This window comes from Camelina sativa, chromosome 7, assembly GCF_030686135.1.
Source record: "Camelina sativa cultivar CO46 ecotype springtype chromosome 7, ASM3068613v1".
In the NCBI taxonomy this organism is placed as follows: Eukaryota; Viridiplantae; Streptophyta; class Magnoliopsida; order Brassicales; family Brassicaceae; genus Camelina; species Camelina sativa.
The window spans coordinates 30495499-30512828 of NC_141886.1; the positions used below are offsets into that span (position 1 = coordinate 30495499).

Consider the following 17330-nt stretch of genomic DNA (forward strand, 5'->3'; position numbering starts at 1 on the left):
AAAAGCTCCAAGGGCTTGAGACAGGGGGATCCCCTCTCCCCCTACCTCTTCGTCCTAGCCATGGAAGTGTTTTCAAAGCTACTACAGACTCGGTTTGACGCCGGATACATTCAGTATCATCCTAAGGCCTCAGACCTCTCCATTTCCCACCTAATGTTTGCCGATGATGTAATGATTTTCTTTGATGGGGGCCATTCGTCACTTCATGGTATTTGCGAAACACTTGATGACTTCGCATCTTGGTCTGGTCTCAAGGTAAACAAAGATAAGAGTCAGTTGTTCCATGGAGGCCTAGAAAACAATGGAAGCTTGATGTTGGAAACGTATGGTTTCCCTTTAGGTGCCCTCCCAATCAGATACTTGGGCCTTCCCCTTATGCACAGACGGCTGCGTATAGCGGAATATGAACCTCTCCTCGAAAAAATCTCCTCAAAGTTCAGATCATGGGTGACAAAGTCACTTTCCTTCGCAGGGCGGCTGCAATTAATATCTTCAGTCATCTTTGGTTCTATAAACTTCTGGATGTCTACATTCATCCTCCCTAAAGGCTGTATCAAAAGGATTGAGAGTCTTTGTGCCAGATTCCTCTGGTCGGGAAATATTGACGAAGGAAAAGGAGCTAAAGTTGTTTGGGAAGTGGTCTGTCTACCAAAATCAGAAGGGGGTCTTGGCCTCAGAAGGCTTTCAGATTGGAACAGAACGTTGCTCTTGAAACTAGTGTGGAGGTTGTTCGAGCCTTCCAACTCGTTGTGGGCAGCTTGGCACCATCTACACCACCTCAGGAACGACTCTCTCTGGGATGTACACTATCCAACTGGCGCTTCTTGGGCTTGGAAAACGCTGCTGAACCTTAGACCTCTAGCGGAAAAATTTATAAAATGCAGAGTGGGTAATGGCTTCACTGCTTCCTTTTGGTTTGACAGTTGGACATTGCTTGGTCCACTTATAAATCGTCTAGGTGACTATGGAGCCCGAAGCCTTCGCATTCCCATCTCTGCAAAGGTGGTGGAGGCTATTGAGGGCGCCGGATGGAGATTACCTCTTTCTAGATCACCTGCGGCGCGGGAAATCCATGACCACCTCCGCACTCTGCAACCCCCGTCGCCTGAACAAGACCAAGATGTTTATATTTGGTGTGTGGACAATAAACCATACCACCGCTTCTCTACAGCGGCGACCTGGGAAGCCATGCGACCAAGGAAACCAAAGCAAAGTTGGACAAAGTCTATCTGGTTCAGAGGTGCGGTCCCTAAATTTGCTTTCCATATGTGGGTCAGCCACCTGAATAGGCTCCCCACTCGCCAAAGGTTGTCCTCTTGGGGGATAATTCAGTTTGATGCCTGTTGTCTCTGTTCCATCGCTTCTGAGACTCGCGATCACATCTTCCTGGTCTGCGAGTTTGCTGCTCAGGTATGGAAGTTAACCTTCACGAGGATTTGCCCCCGCCAAAGGCTATTTAGTTCATGGTCAGAACTCCTCTCCTGGACCCGACAAGCTTCCCCAACCGCCCCTTCGCTCATAAGGAAGTTATCTGCTCAGGTCGTGGTTTACAACTTATGGAGACAACGAAATAACATCTTACACAATTCTTTCAGGCTTGCTCCATCCATCATCTTCAAGTTCGTGGACCGTGAAATGAAGGACATCATCACATCAAGAGGTCACAGGAAGCGCTGGCAGGACCTTTTGCCTCTTTGGGTCCACTAATACGGATCCCATTTCCCCCTAACTCTATTGTAACCTTGTTTTATTTTTTTGCCAAGATTGCTCTTCGCATAGGTATTTCAATCATTGTAAAACCTCTATTCATTCTTATGATATTTACATGCTTAGCAAAAAAAAAAAGAAAAAAAGAACTTTTCATGCATATATATACTGAATAAAATAATGTTATGATTGTCTTGATCCGGTAGAAATCGTCTCTCCATCCCGTGAACAAATTCTGACAATAGTAGACACAAAATCGCAACTTCTAGTGTTACCACTTTTGTTATATAATACGGATTATTCGATTCCAAATCCGAGTCAAACAAACGAAATGACGTACACCGACAAGAATGTTTTCTTATGTTTCTACGAGTTCAAAGAATCTAATTTTGGGGCTATTTATGTGATTCTGAAGGTTAATTTCTAGTTAATCTAATGAACCTGGCGGATCAGATGATCCGAGCTACATATCCCAACTTGTGAATATGATTATTAGACCTCCGATACCAAAAGTGACAAAAAAATGACGCATATCAACTGAGCGACCTACAAAATGTTAAAAGATCGCTAATGGTATTCATCGTACTTATCATATAGTAAAATAGTAACCGATGACATGATAGAAAGTCTGTCACGACTATAGATCTTATTAAAATAGTAGCAAGATATGAGAATTTGTGAATATCATAAAACTCCGATACCAAAAGTGTCAAAAAAAAAAAAAAAATAGACATGCAACTTTAGTGACTCCCCAAAAGTGCTTTTTGTCGTTACTTTCGTAATTGGACCATATCAGTGGCCTACAAAATGTTAAAGATCGCTTATGGTTTATGGTTCATAGTAGTTATCTTATTGTAAAATAGTAACCGATGACATAATAGAGATCAGATTATATCTGTCACGACTATAAATCTTATTAAAATAGCAACACGATATGAGAAGTGACAATATCTAAACCCAATTTAAACGGCAAAACATGCACATCGTTTTCTCTGGATACTTCAATCAATTGTTAGAAGACTTTCGATGGAATCTTTCGATCGGTTCAAAATTATTCCAAATTATAGATATTTGATTTGTCGTTATATGGAACAAACACATGAAGTAAACCCATTCCTCTCTACATTTTAAAAACCACAGGACTCGCTTCACCATTTGCTTCAAACATTTTCTTCTCCAATGGCTCTCTCCTCTCTCAACTTCACTTTTTTATTCTTCCTCCTCTTCACTACCTCCGTTTTTTCGAGTTCCCTAAACCCTAATCAAACCTCTGTAGCAAGTTTTTGCAAGAACACACCATATCCAAATGCATGCTTGGACTCCTTAAAATTCTCCATCTCCATCAACATAAGCCCCAACATTCTCTCTTTCCTTCTTGAAACCCTCAAAACAGCTCTTTCCGAGGCCGGAAAACTCACCAATCTTCTTTCTGTCCCCGGAACATCCAACAACCTAGTCGAGGGTCAACGTGGCTCTCTTCAAGATTGCAAAGATCTTCACCATATCACTTCAACCTTCTTAAAACGATCAATCTCCAAGATCCAAGACGGTGCTAACGATTCACGGAAGCTAGCTGACGCTAGAGCATACCTAAGCGCCGCTCTCACCAACAAGGACACTTGCTTGGAAGGTCTTGAATCAGCCTCAGGTCCGCTAAAGCCAAAGCTCGTGACCTCTTTCACGACCACTTACAAACACGTAAGCAACTCCCTCTCTGCTCTTCCAAAACAGAGAAGAGCCAAGGATCCAAAAACTGGCGTCAAGACTAAGAACCGCCGTTTACTTGGGTTATTTCCTGACTGGGTCTCTAAGACAGATCGTCGGTTTTTAGAAGATTCTAGTGACGGGTACGATGAGTACGACCCGAGTGAGATCCTCGTGGTTGCTACCGATGGAACAGGGAACTTTTCGACCATTAACGAGGCCATAAGCTTTGCTCCGAATATGAGTAACGACCGAGTGCTGATATATGTAAGGGAAGGCGTGTATGAAGAGAACATTGAGATCCCAAGCTACAAGACTAATATTGTTCTGATCGGAGATGGATCTGATGTTACTTTTATTACCGGCAACCGAAGTGTCGGAGATGGATGGACCACTTTTCGATCTGCTACTCTAGGTATATCATCTTTGACTCTTTTAAAAAATCTTTTTTTCTATCAAACAAGACTTAAGTGCTATATCGTTTGGAGCATAGTGTAGACTTAGGATGTTATTTTTTTTTTTGCCTTTTTTGTCAACTAGGACCATATACAATATACAGTAGAACCTCCATAAATTAATACTTTTTAAATTAGTACTCGCTATAAATTAATAAATTCTTCTGATCCTGAATTGGGCCGGTGTAAAAAATTACATATTTCGATAAAATGATAAGATAGTTTTTTTTTGGAAATCTTATGTAAAAATATGGTCCCATCAATATAAATTAATAATCATATAAACTGATATATATATAGATATATATATATATCTAAGAAATTCTAGTAAAATATGATTCTATTGTTGTTTGCATATTCTTGAATTTGCATTTTTATCGGAGCTCATCTCTAATTTTTTCATTGTTGTATTTTCAAATCGCATCCATAAATTGTGAAGAGTCATAGATTCGATAATTGATTCTTTAGTAATTGGTTTTAAATGTACCGCAATATCTTCTGCGACTTCATCATTATCATGAAGGATAATAGTAACAATTTTTTCTAAACTCTAAACTTCTAAAATTTCTCATTTTTACCTAGATAATCTATTAAACAATTGACATTCATCCTATTACGATAACCAAGATTATAAATTAAGAAATTTTTAAAAAATGTAAATGATAACAAAAGTATCTTATTTTGTAATAGAAAATTTTCAATACGAAAATGAGAAAATCTCTTCATAAATTAATAAAATATTAATTTATCGATAAATTAAAACCTCTATAAATTAATAAAATTTCATGGTTCCGACATTATTAATTTATAGAGGTTTTACTGTAATTTACTTTTCAATAATTATGTTATTTGTCCTATGAAAATAAAAAATAAAATTTTATATCTTACAATCATGGTTTTTAAAAAAGGTGAACAACTTGATATAACAAAACAAAAAGAAGAAGTTGTAAACTTTTAAAGTGTTTCAGAATTTTATTCCAGTGTTTATTTTTCTTTTTCCTAGTGTTTCAGATGTGATTAATTAGTTAAGAGATTAGTAATTTTGTATAGTTCTTTTTTTTTTATATAACATCAGTAACGTATATGATTCTTGGAGCCATTTCATTGGAATTTAAAAATTAAAAGCCTGTTGAAAATCGACAAGTTGAGTTGTGTTGGTACTAAATCAAGATTGTAATTGTTTCTCAAACTTGTTTGGTCACAGCGGTTTCGGGCGAAGGATTCTTGGCGAGGGATATGATGATAACAAACACAGCAGGACCCGAGAAGCACCAGGCGGTTGCATTACGAGTGAATGCGGATTTTGTGGCCTTATACCGATGTGTCATTGATGGTTACCAGGACACACTTTACACCCACTCATTCCGACAATTTTATCGCGAATGCGATATTTATGGAACCATTGATTATATCTTTGGGAATGCGGCCGTGGTCTTCCAAGGATGCAACATCGTTTCAAAGTTGCCTATGCCAGGACAATTCACTGTAGTTACGGCTCAGTCACGTGATAGTCCCGATGAAGACACCGGGATCTCGATGCAAAACTGCTCCATCCTTGCATCCGATGATTTGTACAATAGCTCAAATAAAGTAAAGAGCTACTTGGGTCGTCCATGGAGAGAATATTCAAGAACGGTTCTAATGGAATCTTACATTGATGAGTTTATTGACGGTTCGGGTTGGAGCAAATGGAACGGTGGGGATGAAGTTGATACACTTTATTATGGCGAATATAATAATAACGGTCCGGGTTCTGAAACGGGGAAACGGGTCAACTGGCCGGGTTATCACATTATGGGTTACGAAGATGCCTTTAACTTCACGGCAACGGAGTTTATCACCGGTGATGGTTGGTTAGGCAGTACTTCGTTCCCTTATGATAATGGAATTTAACACTTCTTTTTTGCGCTACAAGTGTATAGGTCTTCATATAAAATTCTAATTACAATAAAAAGAAAATAAGTTCTAAATAATTATCTGTGGTTTGAGTTCTTTCTGATCAAAGCTGTCTTGTATTAATTGTATATAAGCTGGCAAAAGATGTATCTTTCTTGAAAAGTCTGAGGATGTGTCTTTCTTGGCTTTATCTGAGTGGTAGGAGGAGAAACCCATGCGATCATGTCTTTTTGAAAGTTCCAACACTTTATATTAAAACATACTTGACAAGTTGTGTTCCGTCAGTGGCATATTTTATTTGTATGAATAAGTTACGTATTGCTAAATCCAAATGCTTAAAATAAATAATTATCCGATTTCTTCCTCAATTTGAATACACGGTCGATAGCTCAACTGAGGCCTAGGCCCAAAACCTCTTAATAATTGAAAGAAAATATAATAATTTGAATAACAAATTTACGACCCAGTGACCTCAAAATAATATTAATTATTATATATAATGATTGCAATTTCGTTTTAATTTTTTCTTTAATCCTATGAAAGGTTGAATAACAAATTTGTATACACGGTAAGAGTAAAGAGCCGGTCGCACCTTCTTGGCATTACAAAACTTGAGTTAAAAAAAAGGTGGGATAAATTATTTTGGGTAGAATATTTGAAAACTTAAAAGCATATTGTTGCGGAATTTTAGAATGTATTGGATAGTTTAAATTTGTCCGTCGAAAAGAACATTGTTATTATTGCATTGGTTGATGGTGAGTGTAAAGTAGGCAATTTGACCGCTATAGAAACAAACATAAGCCCCACTCGGTCTGCTTGTTTTGTTAAGGGATGAATGAAAGAAAGCTGTGAAACCCAATAGAAGATTAGAACATCTGTTTAGCGTGAGGTATGGTGAGAGACGACGACTATCACCTCGCATGGAGACGGTCTGACCATGGGATTACTACTTTGAGGTGCTTAACGCGTCAATTACCTTAAATGTAGCATGCTACTGAATCGTGCAAACATTATTTGTCTGAGATGCTTAAACTTACTTAGGTTATGATTTGACAGAAGTGTGTTGGTTGAGGTTTTTGAAATACATATATATGAAATTAGGTAATTCTCATCTCTCATTCCCGTGACAACCTCAAATGGGATATATGACATGATATCCCAATAAAAATATGTTTGCGCGTAGTCATGAGTGCGTCTGTACTATAGTGATCTCGTGATTACAAATTGGCATCTGTTCTCTCTAAAATTTGTATCTTTATAATTTTGTTTGCATACATCTACCTAACATCATTGTTGTAACCTCTTTTCCCAATTAAGTTAATTGATTTTATGTCCTTATAAGGTTCGGAAAGAACCGAAACAAAAATTTCAAGTTAAGCTTCTAAATCAATTGACTTCGTTATGTATTTTGACCAACAACTCTAGTCCAACAATATATATGAATCGAAAAAATGAATGCCAAATTTAGAAAGCGTGAAAGATCCGTCAATTTTGATAAAGGAAAAAAATTGACATCAGCCCACGAAACTCTCCTGTCCAGAGCAAATTTGTTCATTTGTAGAAATTGCAAACAAGACAGTAACAAATAAAACTGAAACCAAGGATTGAAGAGAGGGGAGAGAAGGCGAGAAAGAGCCAAAAATAAAACGTAAAAAAGGATTGATCTTTCCTTTTAACCTCCCTGCCTTGGCCGCCTTCTAAGGCAGAGGAGGAGATTCATTTCTTTCTCTCCCCATACAACAATTTCACAAAAAATAAAAAAATAATAGTCATTCCGATATGGCGTTTCAGGATTTCGACAAGATCCAAGAACGCGTAAACGCCAATAGGAAACGTAAAATCAGGAAGAGGATCATTGTTGGAATGGTCTCTTTGATTGTGGCTGTTGCTGCAATTGTTGGAGGAACTTTTGCTTTTGTTGCTTACGAGAAAAGAAATGAACAACAAGCAAAGAACCACAACAAAAGCGGTAGCGGCAACAACGTCAAGGATGGCGAAAAGAAGAGCCAGAGCCCACCAAGCCCAACCCAAAAAGCTCCTGTTTCTGCAGAGCAATCTGTGAAACCCGGCCAGGGTGATAAGATCATCGAAACTCTTTGCAGTTCTACGATTTACAAGCAAACCTGCGAGCAAACGCTCAAAAACAGAACAGAGAAGGGTTTTGCTTTAGCCAATCCGACAACTTTCTTGAAGTCTGCCATTGAAGCTGTCAATGAAGATCTTGACCTAGTTTTAGAGAAGGTCCTGAGCCTCAAGACTGAGAACCAGGACGATAAAGATGCGATTGCACAATGTAAGTTACTTGTGGAAGAAGCAAAGGAGGAAACTGCCGCATCACTGGAAAAAATCAACATCACAGAAGTCAACAGCTTCGCAAAGGTAGTTCCTGACTTGGACAGTTGGCTAAGCGCGGTCATTTCTTATCAGGAGACATGCCTTGACGGGTTTGAAGAAGGTAGCCTAAAATCTGAAGTGAAGAAGAGCGTCAACTCTTCTCAGATTCTGACCAGTAACTCCCTCGCGATGATCAAGTCCATTGACGCAAATCTCTCTCCGGTTATGAAGCTCGCAACACGGCATCTTCTTGATGAAATCCCGTCTTGGGTAAGCAACGAAGATAGAAGAATGTTAAGGGCTGTTGATGTGAAGGCTTTGAAGCCTAACGCTACTGTAGCTAAAGATGGCAGTGGAAATTTCACGACCATTAATGATGCTCTGAGCGCAATGCCTGAGAAATATGAGGGAAGGTACGTATACCAAAGCATTTCATAACGTGATCATTACGTCAAATTATTTACCTTTAATTTAGGTTTAGGTTTAGGTTTTGGTTTTGAAACTAAGTTAAGTTTTCGTTGAATTGTAAATCGTATAGGTACATCATCTATATCAAACAAGGCGTTTATGACGAATTTGTGATTGTTGATAAGAAGAAGGCGAACCTTACTATGGTCGGAGATGGATCACAGAAGACAATTGTGACCGGAAACAAAAGCCACGCAAAAAAAATCCGCACTTTTCTCACTGCGACGTTTGGTAAAACCCCTACATATAACTTAATGTTACACTACTATAAATCTTGACTACTAATCACCAAACATAACGTTAAATTTTTTAAGTGTCAGTGTTTAAAAAAAAAAACCAAAACTTATTTTCAAAATGTTTGGTTTCCTTAATAGTTGCACAGGGAGAAGGGTTCATGGCACAATCAATGGGGTTCCGAAACACGGCTGGGCCAGAGGGACATCAAGCAGTCGCAATACGTGTCCAATCCGATAGATCAATTTTCCTCAACTGCCGATTTGAAGGCTACCAAGACACATTGTACGCTTACACGCACCGTCAGTACTACAGAAGCTGTGTGATTGTCGGAACAGTTGACTTCATATTCGGGGATGCGGCCGCCATCTTCCAGAACTGTAACATCTTCATCAGAAAAGGCTTACCAGGACAAAAGAACACAGTGACCGCTCAAGGACGTGTTGACAAATTTCAGACAACTGGTTTCGTGGTCCACAACTGCAAAATCGCTGCAAACGAAGACCTTAAGCCCGTAAAGGCAGAGTACAAGAGTTATCTCGGGCGACCGTGGAAGAACTACTCTCGAACGATCGTAATGGAATCTACAATCGAGGATGTGATTGACCCGGTTGGATGGTTGAGATGGCAAGAGACGGATTTCGCGATAGACACGCTCTACTACGCGGAGTACAAGAACAAAGGACCAAGTGGAGATACAACTTCAAGGGTTAAGTGGCCTGGATTTAAGGTCATAAACAAGGAGGAAGCTTTGAACTATACTGTTGGACCCTTCTTACAAGGAGATTGGATCAATGCCTCAGGTTCTCCCGTTAAGTTGGGTTTTTATGACGCTTGATGACAACTTGTTGCTTCCAGAGAAGGTCATGTACTGGTGACTTGTTTTATATTAAAAGCAACGCTGAGAGGAATTAAAACTTTATCCATGAAAATTTACTTGGAAAATGTGGTACTAGAACATAGTGTGCTAAGAGAATGTGTTTATCAAACTTACATCGATTTGTGCTCAAAATATTTTTGGAAGGAAGCATATTATTATAAGTAATACTTAGGATCCAAATGCTTTTCCTCTTGCTCTATTGATCCCAAATGCGATGAAAGAACCCAAATACACCCAACCCAAAGAACCTATACATGTTGATAAATGCATGAAATCTTAAAGGATATATGCGTTTTTCCAAGGGGAGAATTGGGTTACATCTTTCACCATGAGAGTTTTGTTGTGTCATACATCATTAAAGATGTATTCATAAGAACAAAACTTGGTTCAAATGATAGAATTAGACACACAATGCTAATAATATCAATGGAAATTTTCACAATAATGAGAGTGGTCATCGGCTGGAGTTCCACACTCGTAGCAAAATTCCAACCCACATCTGCAAAAAAAGTGTTGAAAGATAAGTGTTTTGTTTTGTTTTAAGATTTTGTATTGCAAACAAGAACAAAGAAGATACCTGCACATCATGGTAGAGCAACCTTCAATCAATTCAATGTAGAATTTGCAAGAAGGACATCTTCTCCAATTCTGATCCTCAGCCATCTTCTTCAACAATATATCATCTCTACCTCTTTCGTTCTCGGCTAACTTCTGAAACTCCTCACATGCTATCCCCGGATGCCACTTAGTCCCGCACTCAACACACATCATTCTATGGCAGTGAGGGCACTCCGATTCATTTATCTTCTCTCCACTCTCATCTAAGAAGACCAAAGCAGAACAATCCTTATAGGGACAGTAGAATCTCTTGTAAGGCATTATCACAGCTTCGCAGAGAGCGTCGCCCCACCGATCAAAGACATCTTTTGGTAGGATTTGACAGCATTGATCGGGCTCGAGCTGCCCGGAGCAACCAGAAACAGGGCATTTGATTTAGAGGATGTTGAATTGTAACTTACCAGCTATATATTTCGAGACACAATCGTTACAGTACGAGTGAGAGCATCCATTGATTCGAAAAGACTCAATCTTTGGTTTGCGTTCAACACATATCTCGCAGTCGAAGGTGCGTCGAGTGGACGAGGAAGACGAAGACTGTCCGTTTTCTAAAGAGATTGGTGTGAAACAGAGGATCTTGAGATCTTCATCTTCGTCGTTGTATTTGTCAAGATCTATGTAGTTTGAGAACTCTGATTCGATTGGAGATGGCGTTACGTTTGGTTGAACCACGAGCGGAGAGAGGTGTAGAGAAGATGGAGTTGTTGTCTCCGTCGCCATTGATGGACTGTCTTGTCGTCATTGGAAGATAAGATTAGGGTTTTATGTTTCCCTTGCTTGCGTTGTTGAGTTGGTTTCTGAAGCGTCTCATTTTTCTAATAAACCTTTTTAATTTGTAAGGCTAAAATATACTCCTTCCGTTTCAAAATATAAGATGTTATAGATAAGTTTTTTTGTTTCATAATATATTATGTTTTCAAGTTTCTATGCAACTTTTAGATTAATTTTATATTATGCAGTTTTGTTTATAATTGGTTGAACTTGTTAAAAGTAAAGACTTCTTAATCTATGTGTTTTAGTTATAACATCATATATTTTAAAACAGAGTATATATTTTCTTTAGATTTTTCTCCACTCCCCTATTCTCTCTTTTTTTTTCTAATTTTTTTTCCTTTCTTCTGTAACTTCTTCTACTTCTACATAAATAAATGTGTAACTTTTGTATATAGATTTTAATTTTAATATCTTTGTAGAAATTGATTTAAATTCATGTTACACTATGAAAAGTTTTTGTAAAAAATATTATTCTCTGTGTGATTGTTTTTTTAAACTATATATATGAATTGTATATGTAATGTAAAAACTACTAGGATTGAACCCCCAATTTACTACAAGACAAATTTTTATACATTTTATTCTGGTTTATATTGTCCTAAGTGTTATATTTTAAATTTTGTAGTATAATTTTTGTTAAATAAGTTGTAAATTTAAAAATAATATTAGTAGTGGGTATAGTTTATTATTTTCATATGATAATGAATTCTATTTACTTAATATTTATTGAGGAAACCCTAGAATTTAGTGCATGTAAATTATAAAGCATATTTATCTAAAAAATACGAGATATGAGTTTCGGCCATGAGAAGGGTTGGAGATCAAATCATCTAGAACCTCAATATAGTGATTGACCATATAATACGAATCCAAAGAAGCAACATCATAACATAAAGATGACTTTAGTTGTCATTTTGAAGATTATTTTGCATATTTCCTTTTAGAAACTACAGTTCATTTGATCTAGTAAAACGAGTTGGGAAGTAAACAGTTGGATGTAAAATTCTTTTAAACTAATAAATAGACTTGGAGATACAAAATAGATTCCGAGAGAAAGACTAGAATAGAAGAAAGCCAAAGCGATAAGGCAGAATCAATGCTTGGATCTCTTGGGAGTCTGTACATCGACGGCATCCAAAGAAGCAACATCCCCACCCTCTTTCTCCATCTTCTTTCTCGTAAGTATCTTATTAATCTTGTGAAGTTCGTTATTGAGCTTCTGGTCACGGTCACGGTTCTGCTTCCTCGTCTTACGACCATCTTGCATCTTTACCCCAAATTGGAACGCTGCTTTTGGCATCGCTTCCTTCTGCTCATTATATTTTTCCCATTCCTCTTCTGTCTCAAAGTCCCATCGATGTAAACCCCCCTTTGCCTGTTTTGTGTTCATCAACACCCCGAAATTGTAATGTAAGTTTGGTCTTTCCACGTTTTAAAAAATAAGAAGAAAAAAAATGTAACTGAGCTAGGGGCATACCTTTCCACCCATGTCCATTTTAGACAAATCAGCTTCTTCATCGCTCCCGACAACCTCATGGTTGTACTCTTGGTAACCTGGGTAACACTCTGAATAATTCTCCGATACAAAAGTTGGATCTTTCTCCCGTGCGTCACTCTCCCTCAACTGTTGAAGCCTTTGGTCATCACGCTTGAACACTGATCCCAAACCCCTATCTTTCTCTTCCTGAGACATGAGTTGGGGATCTTGTAAAATATCTGTTTCTGGTTGGACATCGTAACCCTCCATTCCAGGCGGAAGGTACTGCTCTTGATACCCAATTTGCTCTGCATATTGGTAATCCTGCCACTCTTCAGGATACCCGGCAGCCAGTCCCTGAGTTTGCATTGGACCATATACGCTCTGGAACAAAAAAACACAACAAAGGAAGACAGGAAAAGAAAGAAACCTGAATATGAGAAAAATGGACAGATAATAACTGCAAACTACGATGCAAAATATGCAGTCGGGAATCAAGATTCATGAATAAATCCAACCAAGGGTTTGTTACGGTAAACTGACCATGTCTTGCCATTCTTGACCAGCAGATGGCTGCACCGGACCATAAGCAGGCTCAGTGAAATAAGGTACTCTCTCCTTATCCCTGGGAGATTCTTCCATGTCCTCAGAAATAGGACTCTGCATCACATCTTTACCAGGAACCGTGTAGTCGATGCCTTCACCAACAAATATGTCATCATCGTCTGTCCTTGCAACAGGGGGTTCTTCTTGTTTCTTACTCAAATCCAGATGGTTGATCACAGGCGGTAATGGCGGAGGAGGAGGTAAATCTTCCCTTTCACTTATGTTCACAGAAGATCCATTCTCAATCTTAGATTGATTATTGTCTTCATCATAATTAGCAATAGTTGAAGTCTTTCCTGCATTTGAAAAATTGCAGTGAACTTAAGATGGAACAGAAATAGCAAATGATATTGCTAAAGAATCAGAAAGCAGCCAATTTCTTAGATTAAATCCAAATGTGTGCTGATGCGAAACACGACCTACAACATGTACTGGCACCACATAGGCATAATAAAAAAAAAGAGGATACAAAACCGAGGCTACATATACCCAGAGACTGCGGCAAATTAAAACCACTAAGTGAACATAAAAAGACATCATTAGATACTAGTATACTACTAGTACGTTTGTTGAAGACTAGAGATACTCTTTACATTCTTGGCTCCAAATCGTAAAACGTAGACAATTGACAAATAAACAAAAATTTCATGAAAATTATTTAACCAGTGTACGTGAATAGGAGGAACTGCTAATACTTAAAATCATTGTCACAATGCAAGTACAGCTAGAAAATACACCAAAAGTATGCTCTTACATTATGCAAAATACCTTTACTTTCTTTTTCTTTCTTCTTCTTCTTGAGAACTTTCCCTGATGATCCAAGGCGAAGGTATGACATGATTTTAGCAATTCGATCTAGTACAGAACCATCAACATTGACTGTGACCAGTTCCTGTAGGAGAGATAAGAGAGAGCAATAATGCTTGTTAATGAAACAATTCTCGCATTTATTGCAGCAGTGATTTAAAGTAAAACTTTAAAATATGTTCAGTACACAAACATGTTTACCAATGCCAATTTTGGTTCCAGATTAGTAGGAAAAAAAAAGATGAATCTAATCTTAAAATATGCCTGTGATTACTGAAGAAAAATGTATGCTTCTACCAAATCCTACGACATATAATCAAAATATTAACTGTATTAATTACATCAACCCTGTCAGAGAAGAGGTTGCGGTGACCAGCATGCTTATGTCATTTGAATTACAACGATCATTTCATATCTATCACTGCCTACTGTCCTAAGAAATTTCCAGGATCAAGATGACTATTACAACAAGGATCTTACATACCTCGGGCACGGGGCAGTCAGCTTTACTCCTATATAACGTGGTTGGTATGTCATGAGTATAGCCACCCTCCTGAAAAGCAACATATATAGAAAGAATTAAAAGGGAATAACATTGATATTTGACATCAGATAGTGGCTGTTCGATATCACCAGGGAGGCCTTCAGAGGGCAGACTAAAATCATACTGTAAGATTAGCTAGCATAACTGAGACTAAATATCTCAAAGGAAGCTTCATTCATAAAACTACCAAATTACGATAATTCAACTGACGTTTTTCTAGTATGGTGTCTCTATTTGCAAAAAAGAATATGCTTTTTCAAGAAAACCAAAGACGATAGTAGTCAAATTAAAAAAAATAAAATATAAACCACTTCTGCTAAGATTCCTAACAAATAGACCATATCATGATTATATCATATCATTAACAGAGTAATGCAAAGCAGCTTAAGCTACCTTGTTCAATTTTTTCCTGAGGCCCATGTATTTAAACCAAAAGAGAAGATTTTAAACCAGCAAATATTCGAAGAAGAATTGTCATGCAGAACACACATGTACGACAAACAAAAAAATGTAATAATATCGAATCTGCCTGTAAATAAATAAGTAAAAAAGCAGTACCATATCATAGACAAATGTCATTCTACCAGGAAGGAACATCTCATTAGACTTGATGATAGTTTGAGGCTTAACAATCCACTGGTAAACTGACTGAAAAAAGATCAAAAGACATGAGAAACAAACATCAAGCGTTATCAACATCCACAAACTTTCCCCACATCTGCATAAATTCGAAACAAAATTGCATACCTTTGCAGCTGCGGTACGAAAAGTAACACGTTGAACTTCTTTAGGCGCACTGTCAAAGACAAAAAAAAAAAAAATGTGCACTTGAATCAAACAAGCCAAATGAGTCAATAAACAAAAGTATAACAAAAAAAAACCCACCTAGTCTTGCCATCATCATCTTCACCATCAGGTTTCTTGACGATTTCGCTTCGTACTTTGTTCAACAGAGCATAATCCAATCCCTTAACCAAATGGGTATGCTCAACATCACCTACCCATATCAAACACACAAACATAAGCACCTCAAGAAAACAAATCAAAATCACAAAACCATCTCTGAACAGACTTGTAAACCTAACACTAACCTCCAAGATACTTGCTGTTCTCAATAGATAGCTTTAGTGCATCAGCAGCACTACACAAAAGCAGAAAATTAGAGAAATACGATTATAACAGAGTAATCAGAAGAAAAAGAAAAGAAAAAAAAAACTGAGAGTTACCGGAGATCGACGGCTCCGGGAGGAGCAACGGCATGGAAAGAACCAAGCTCCGAAGGATCATAATCAGGATTTTGATTCTCTCTTCGTTCTTTAGCACGGTCTCTGTACTTTGGGTTATCGATTTCCTCTGATTTCTCCTCCCTTGGAACAAAAAGGTCACAAATTTAACATCTTCTCTCATGTTCAAAACCCTAGATTGAAAAAAAATAAAAAACAGCCGAGATTACTGACCTCCGACGAGCAATCTTCTCCTTGTAATGAGATTTTGAGGAAGTCATTAGATTGCTATATCACTTGATATCCTGAAACAGAGGAATTCGATTTTGTTCTCAATCTCTGTTTTTTTTTTTCTTTTTTTTTTTTTTTCTTTTAGGGATTTAAGAGTGTTCTTCGATATCAGGCCGTTGTTGGTCGAGGTCAGGGACGATTAAAAAGTAAAAACTACCAATAAGGTTAACGATAATTTTAAGCAACTTTTTAACCCACACAAAGACATTAAAAAGGTTTTCAATATATTTTGTAAAAACTGTTAAAAAATATATTAATTTAATCAACAAAAATAATAATGATAATAATAATTTCCTTACACTAGTGAGTAGTCTCTTACCATTTTTTTTTAAAGAAAGTTTAATTTTATATAGGTTCTTGTTTAAAATTTCTAATCAAAACTCTAATCCACGTGAATTACCAATTTTAAAAATTAAATTTTATTTTATAAAATTGTTATTTAAAACTTTCATCAAATTTATTATTATGTGGTATGTTTCGAATTTTATATTATTTACTTTAATTATATATATATATATGTATATAAGTAACTCATTTAGCCAAGTTAAACAGTTTTGTGTATTGGTATATAAATCTCAACACATGAAATAAATGAATAGATTAAACCCGCCCATAGGAATCATAAACACAGATTGATTGCTATTGGATTGCCTATTTTGACATTACCTAATTTTTGATACAATATGAAGATGGATTAGTCTAACCTTAGACAACCCAAAAATATCAAATGAAATGAAATATAATTAGAGGGTTCATGGTTCACGTAATCACGTATCCCAAATCATAAAAATACCATGTAATCTAACACGTTGAACCCAAGACATCCAAACTTTTTAGATTTTTGGTAATCCACGGGTTTAACTACAAAGCTAATATGTAATGTTCGACCTTATAATTGTTTTGTTCATATTTATTTTAATTTTCTAAAACCCAGTGATATTATTTTTTAGTAATATGTATGTTTACCGCATTAAAATTATTTATTTATAATGGTATTCATAGTCATACTCAGCATTTTTAAATTATTCTAACATTCAAATTGGGAAAATGTGTTATTATTGTAAACATCCCCTTTATAATAAAACTGAAGTATACAACGTTGTTTTGTAGACTATATAATTTTAATAAGTTGATTACAAATATGTTATACATTAATGATATATTAATTGGTTACAAAATAGGTTATACCGAAAATTTTAAGGAGAATATTCTAAATAATCATATCATCTAACTCAACATATTAATTTCTTTTATTAAATTATTCATCAAATAAAATCTTTTGACATATAACTTAACATATTAATTTGTTAAT

At 36.8% G+C, this 17330-nt stretch overlaps 4 protein-coding genes across 4 annotated transcripts; 2 read left to right on the plus strand and 2 right to left on the minus strand.

Annotated features, from left to right (window-relative positions):
* Positions 1–2647: 2647 nt before the first annotated feature.
* LOC104703172 (putative pectinesterase/pectinesterase inhibitor 12) lies at positions 2648–5839 on the plus strand. The gene is made up of 2 exons (XM_087457383.1): positions 2648–3826; positions 5071–5839. Exons 1-2 carry the CDS (start codon positions 2887–2889, stop codon positions 5757–5759), a joined length of 1629 nt encoding a protein of 542 aa, XP_087313509.1. The 5' UTR covers positions 2648–2886; the 3' UTR covers positions 5760–5839.
* Positions 5840–7296: 1457 nt separating this feature from the next.
* On the plus strand, positions 7297–9843 carry LOC104703173 (putative pectinesterase/pectinesterase inhibitor 13). The gene is made up of 3 exons (XM_010419136.2): positions 7297–8509; positions 8635–8795; positions 8939–9843. Exons 1-3 carry the CDS (start codon positions 7542–7544, stop codon positions 9634–9636), a joined length of 1827 nt encoding a protein of 608 aa, XP_010417438.2. The 5' UTR covers positions 7297–7541; the 3' UTR covers positions 9637–9843.
* A 3-nt stretch (positions 9844–9846) lies between these two features.
* Positions 9847–11114, minus strand: LOC104703174 (E3 ubiquitin-protein ligase RSL1). The gene is made up of 3 exons (XM_019227972.2): positions 10698–11114; positions 10256–10499; positions 9847–10177 (listed from the first exon to the last, which is right to left on the minus strand). Exons 1-3 carry the CDS (start codon positions 11014–11016, stop codon positions 10102–10104), a joined length of 639 nt encoding a protein of 212 aa, XP_019083517.1. The 5' UTR covers positions 11017–11114; the 3' UTR covers positions 9847–10101.
* An 894-nt stretch (positions 11115–12008) lies between these two features.
* Positions 12009–16191, minus strand: LOC104703175 (suppressor of mec-8 and unc-52 protein homolog 2). The gene is made up of 11 exons (XM_087457384.1): positions 15962–16191; positions 15731–15871; positions 15596–15645; positions 15390–15501; positions 15252–15300; positions 15063–15152; positions 14445–14513; positions 13922–14045; positions 13091–13449; positions 12548–12931; positions 12009–12445 (listed from the first exon to the last, which is right to left on the minus strand). Exons 1-11 carry the CDS (start codon positions 16006–16008, stop codon positions 12164–12166), a joined length of 1707 nt encoding a protein of 568 aa, XP_087313510.1. The 5' UTR covers positions 16009–16191; the 3' UTR covers positions 12009–12163.
* Positions 16192–17330: the final 1139 nt, after the last annotated feature.

Bases quoted from the DNA above. Each gene is read 5' to 3' on its own strand.
- LOC104703174 (XM_019227972.2), bottom strand. From the start codon at position 11,016: ATGGCGACGGAGACAACAACTCCATCTTCTCTACACCTCTCTCCGCTC. The intron at 10,500-10,697 runs GTAAGTTACAAT...TGGTCTTCTTAG, and splicing joins TGTCTCGAAATATATAGCTG to ATGAGAGTGGAGAGAAGATA. The intron at 10,178-10,255 runs GTATCTTCTTTG...CTTTTTTTGCAG, and splicing joins TGCTCTACCATGATGTGCAG to ATGTGGGTTGGAATTTTGCT.
- LOC104703173 (XM_010419136.2), top strand. From the start codon at position 7,542: ATGGCGTTTCAGGATTTCGACAAGATCCAAGAACGCGTAAACGCCAAT. The intron at 8,510-8,634 runs GTACGTATACCA...TAAATCGTATAG, and splicing joins CCTGAGAAATATGAGGGAAG to GTACATCATCTATATCAAAC. The intron at 8,796-8,938 runs GTAAAACCCCTA...TTTCCTTAATAG, and splicing joins TTTTCTCACTGCGACGTTTG to TTGCACAGGGAGAAGGGTTC.
- LOC104703172 (XM_087457383.1), top strand. From the start codon at position 2,887: ATGGCTCTCTCCTCTCTCAACTTCACTTTTTTATTCTTCCTCCTCTTC. The intron at 3,827-5,070 runs GTATATCATCTT...GTTTGGTCACAG, and splicing joins TTTTCGATCTGCTACTCTAG to CGGTTTCGGGCGAAGGATTC.
- LOC104703175 (XM_087457384.1), bottom strand. From the start codon at position 16,008: ATGACTTCCTCAAAATCTCATTACAAGGAGAAGATTGCTCGTCGGAG. The intron at 15,502-15,595 runs GTTAGTGTTAGG...TGATATGGGTAG, and splicing joins GAACAGCAAGTATCTTGGAG to GTGATGTTGAGCATACCCAT. The intron at 15,301-15,389 runs GTGGGTTTTTTT...TGTCTTTGACAG, and splicing joins GATGATGATGGCAAGACTAG to TGCGCCTAAAGAAGTTCAAC.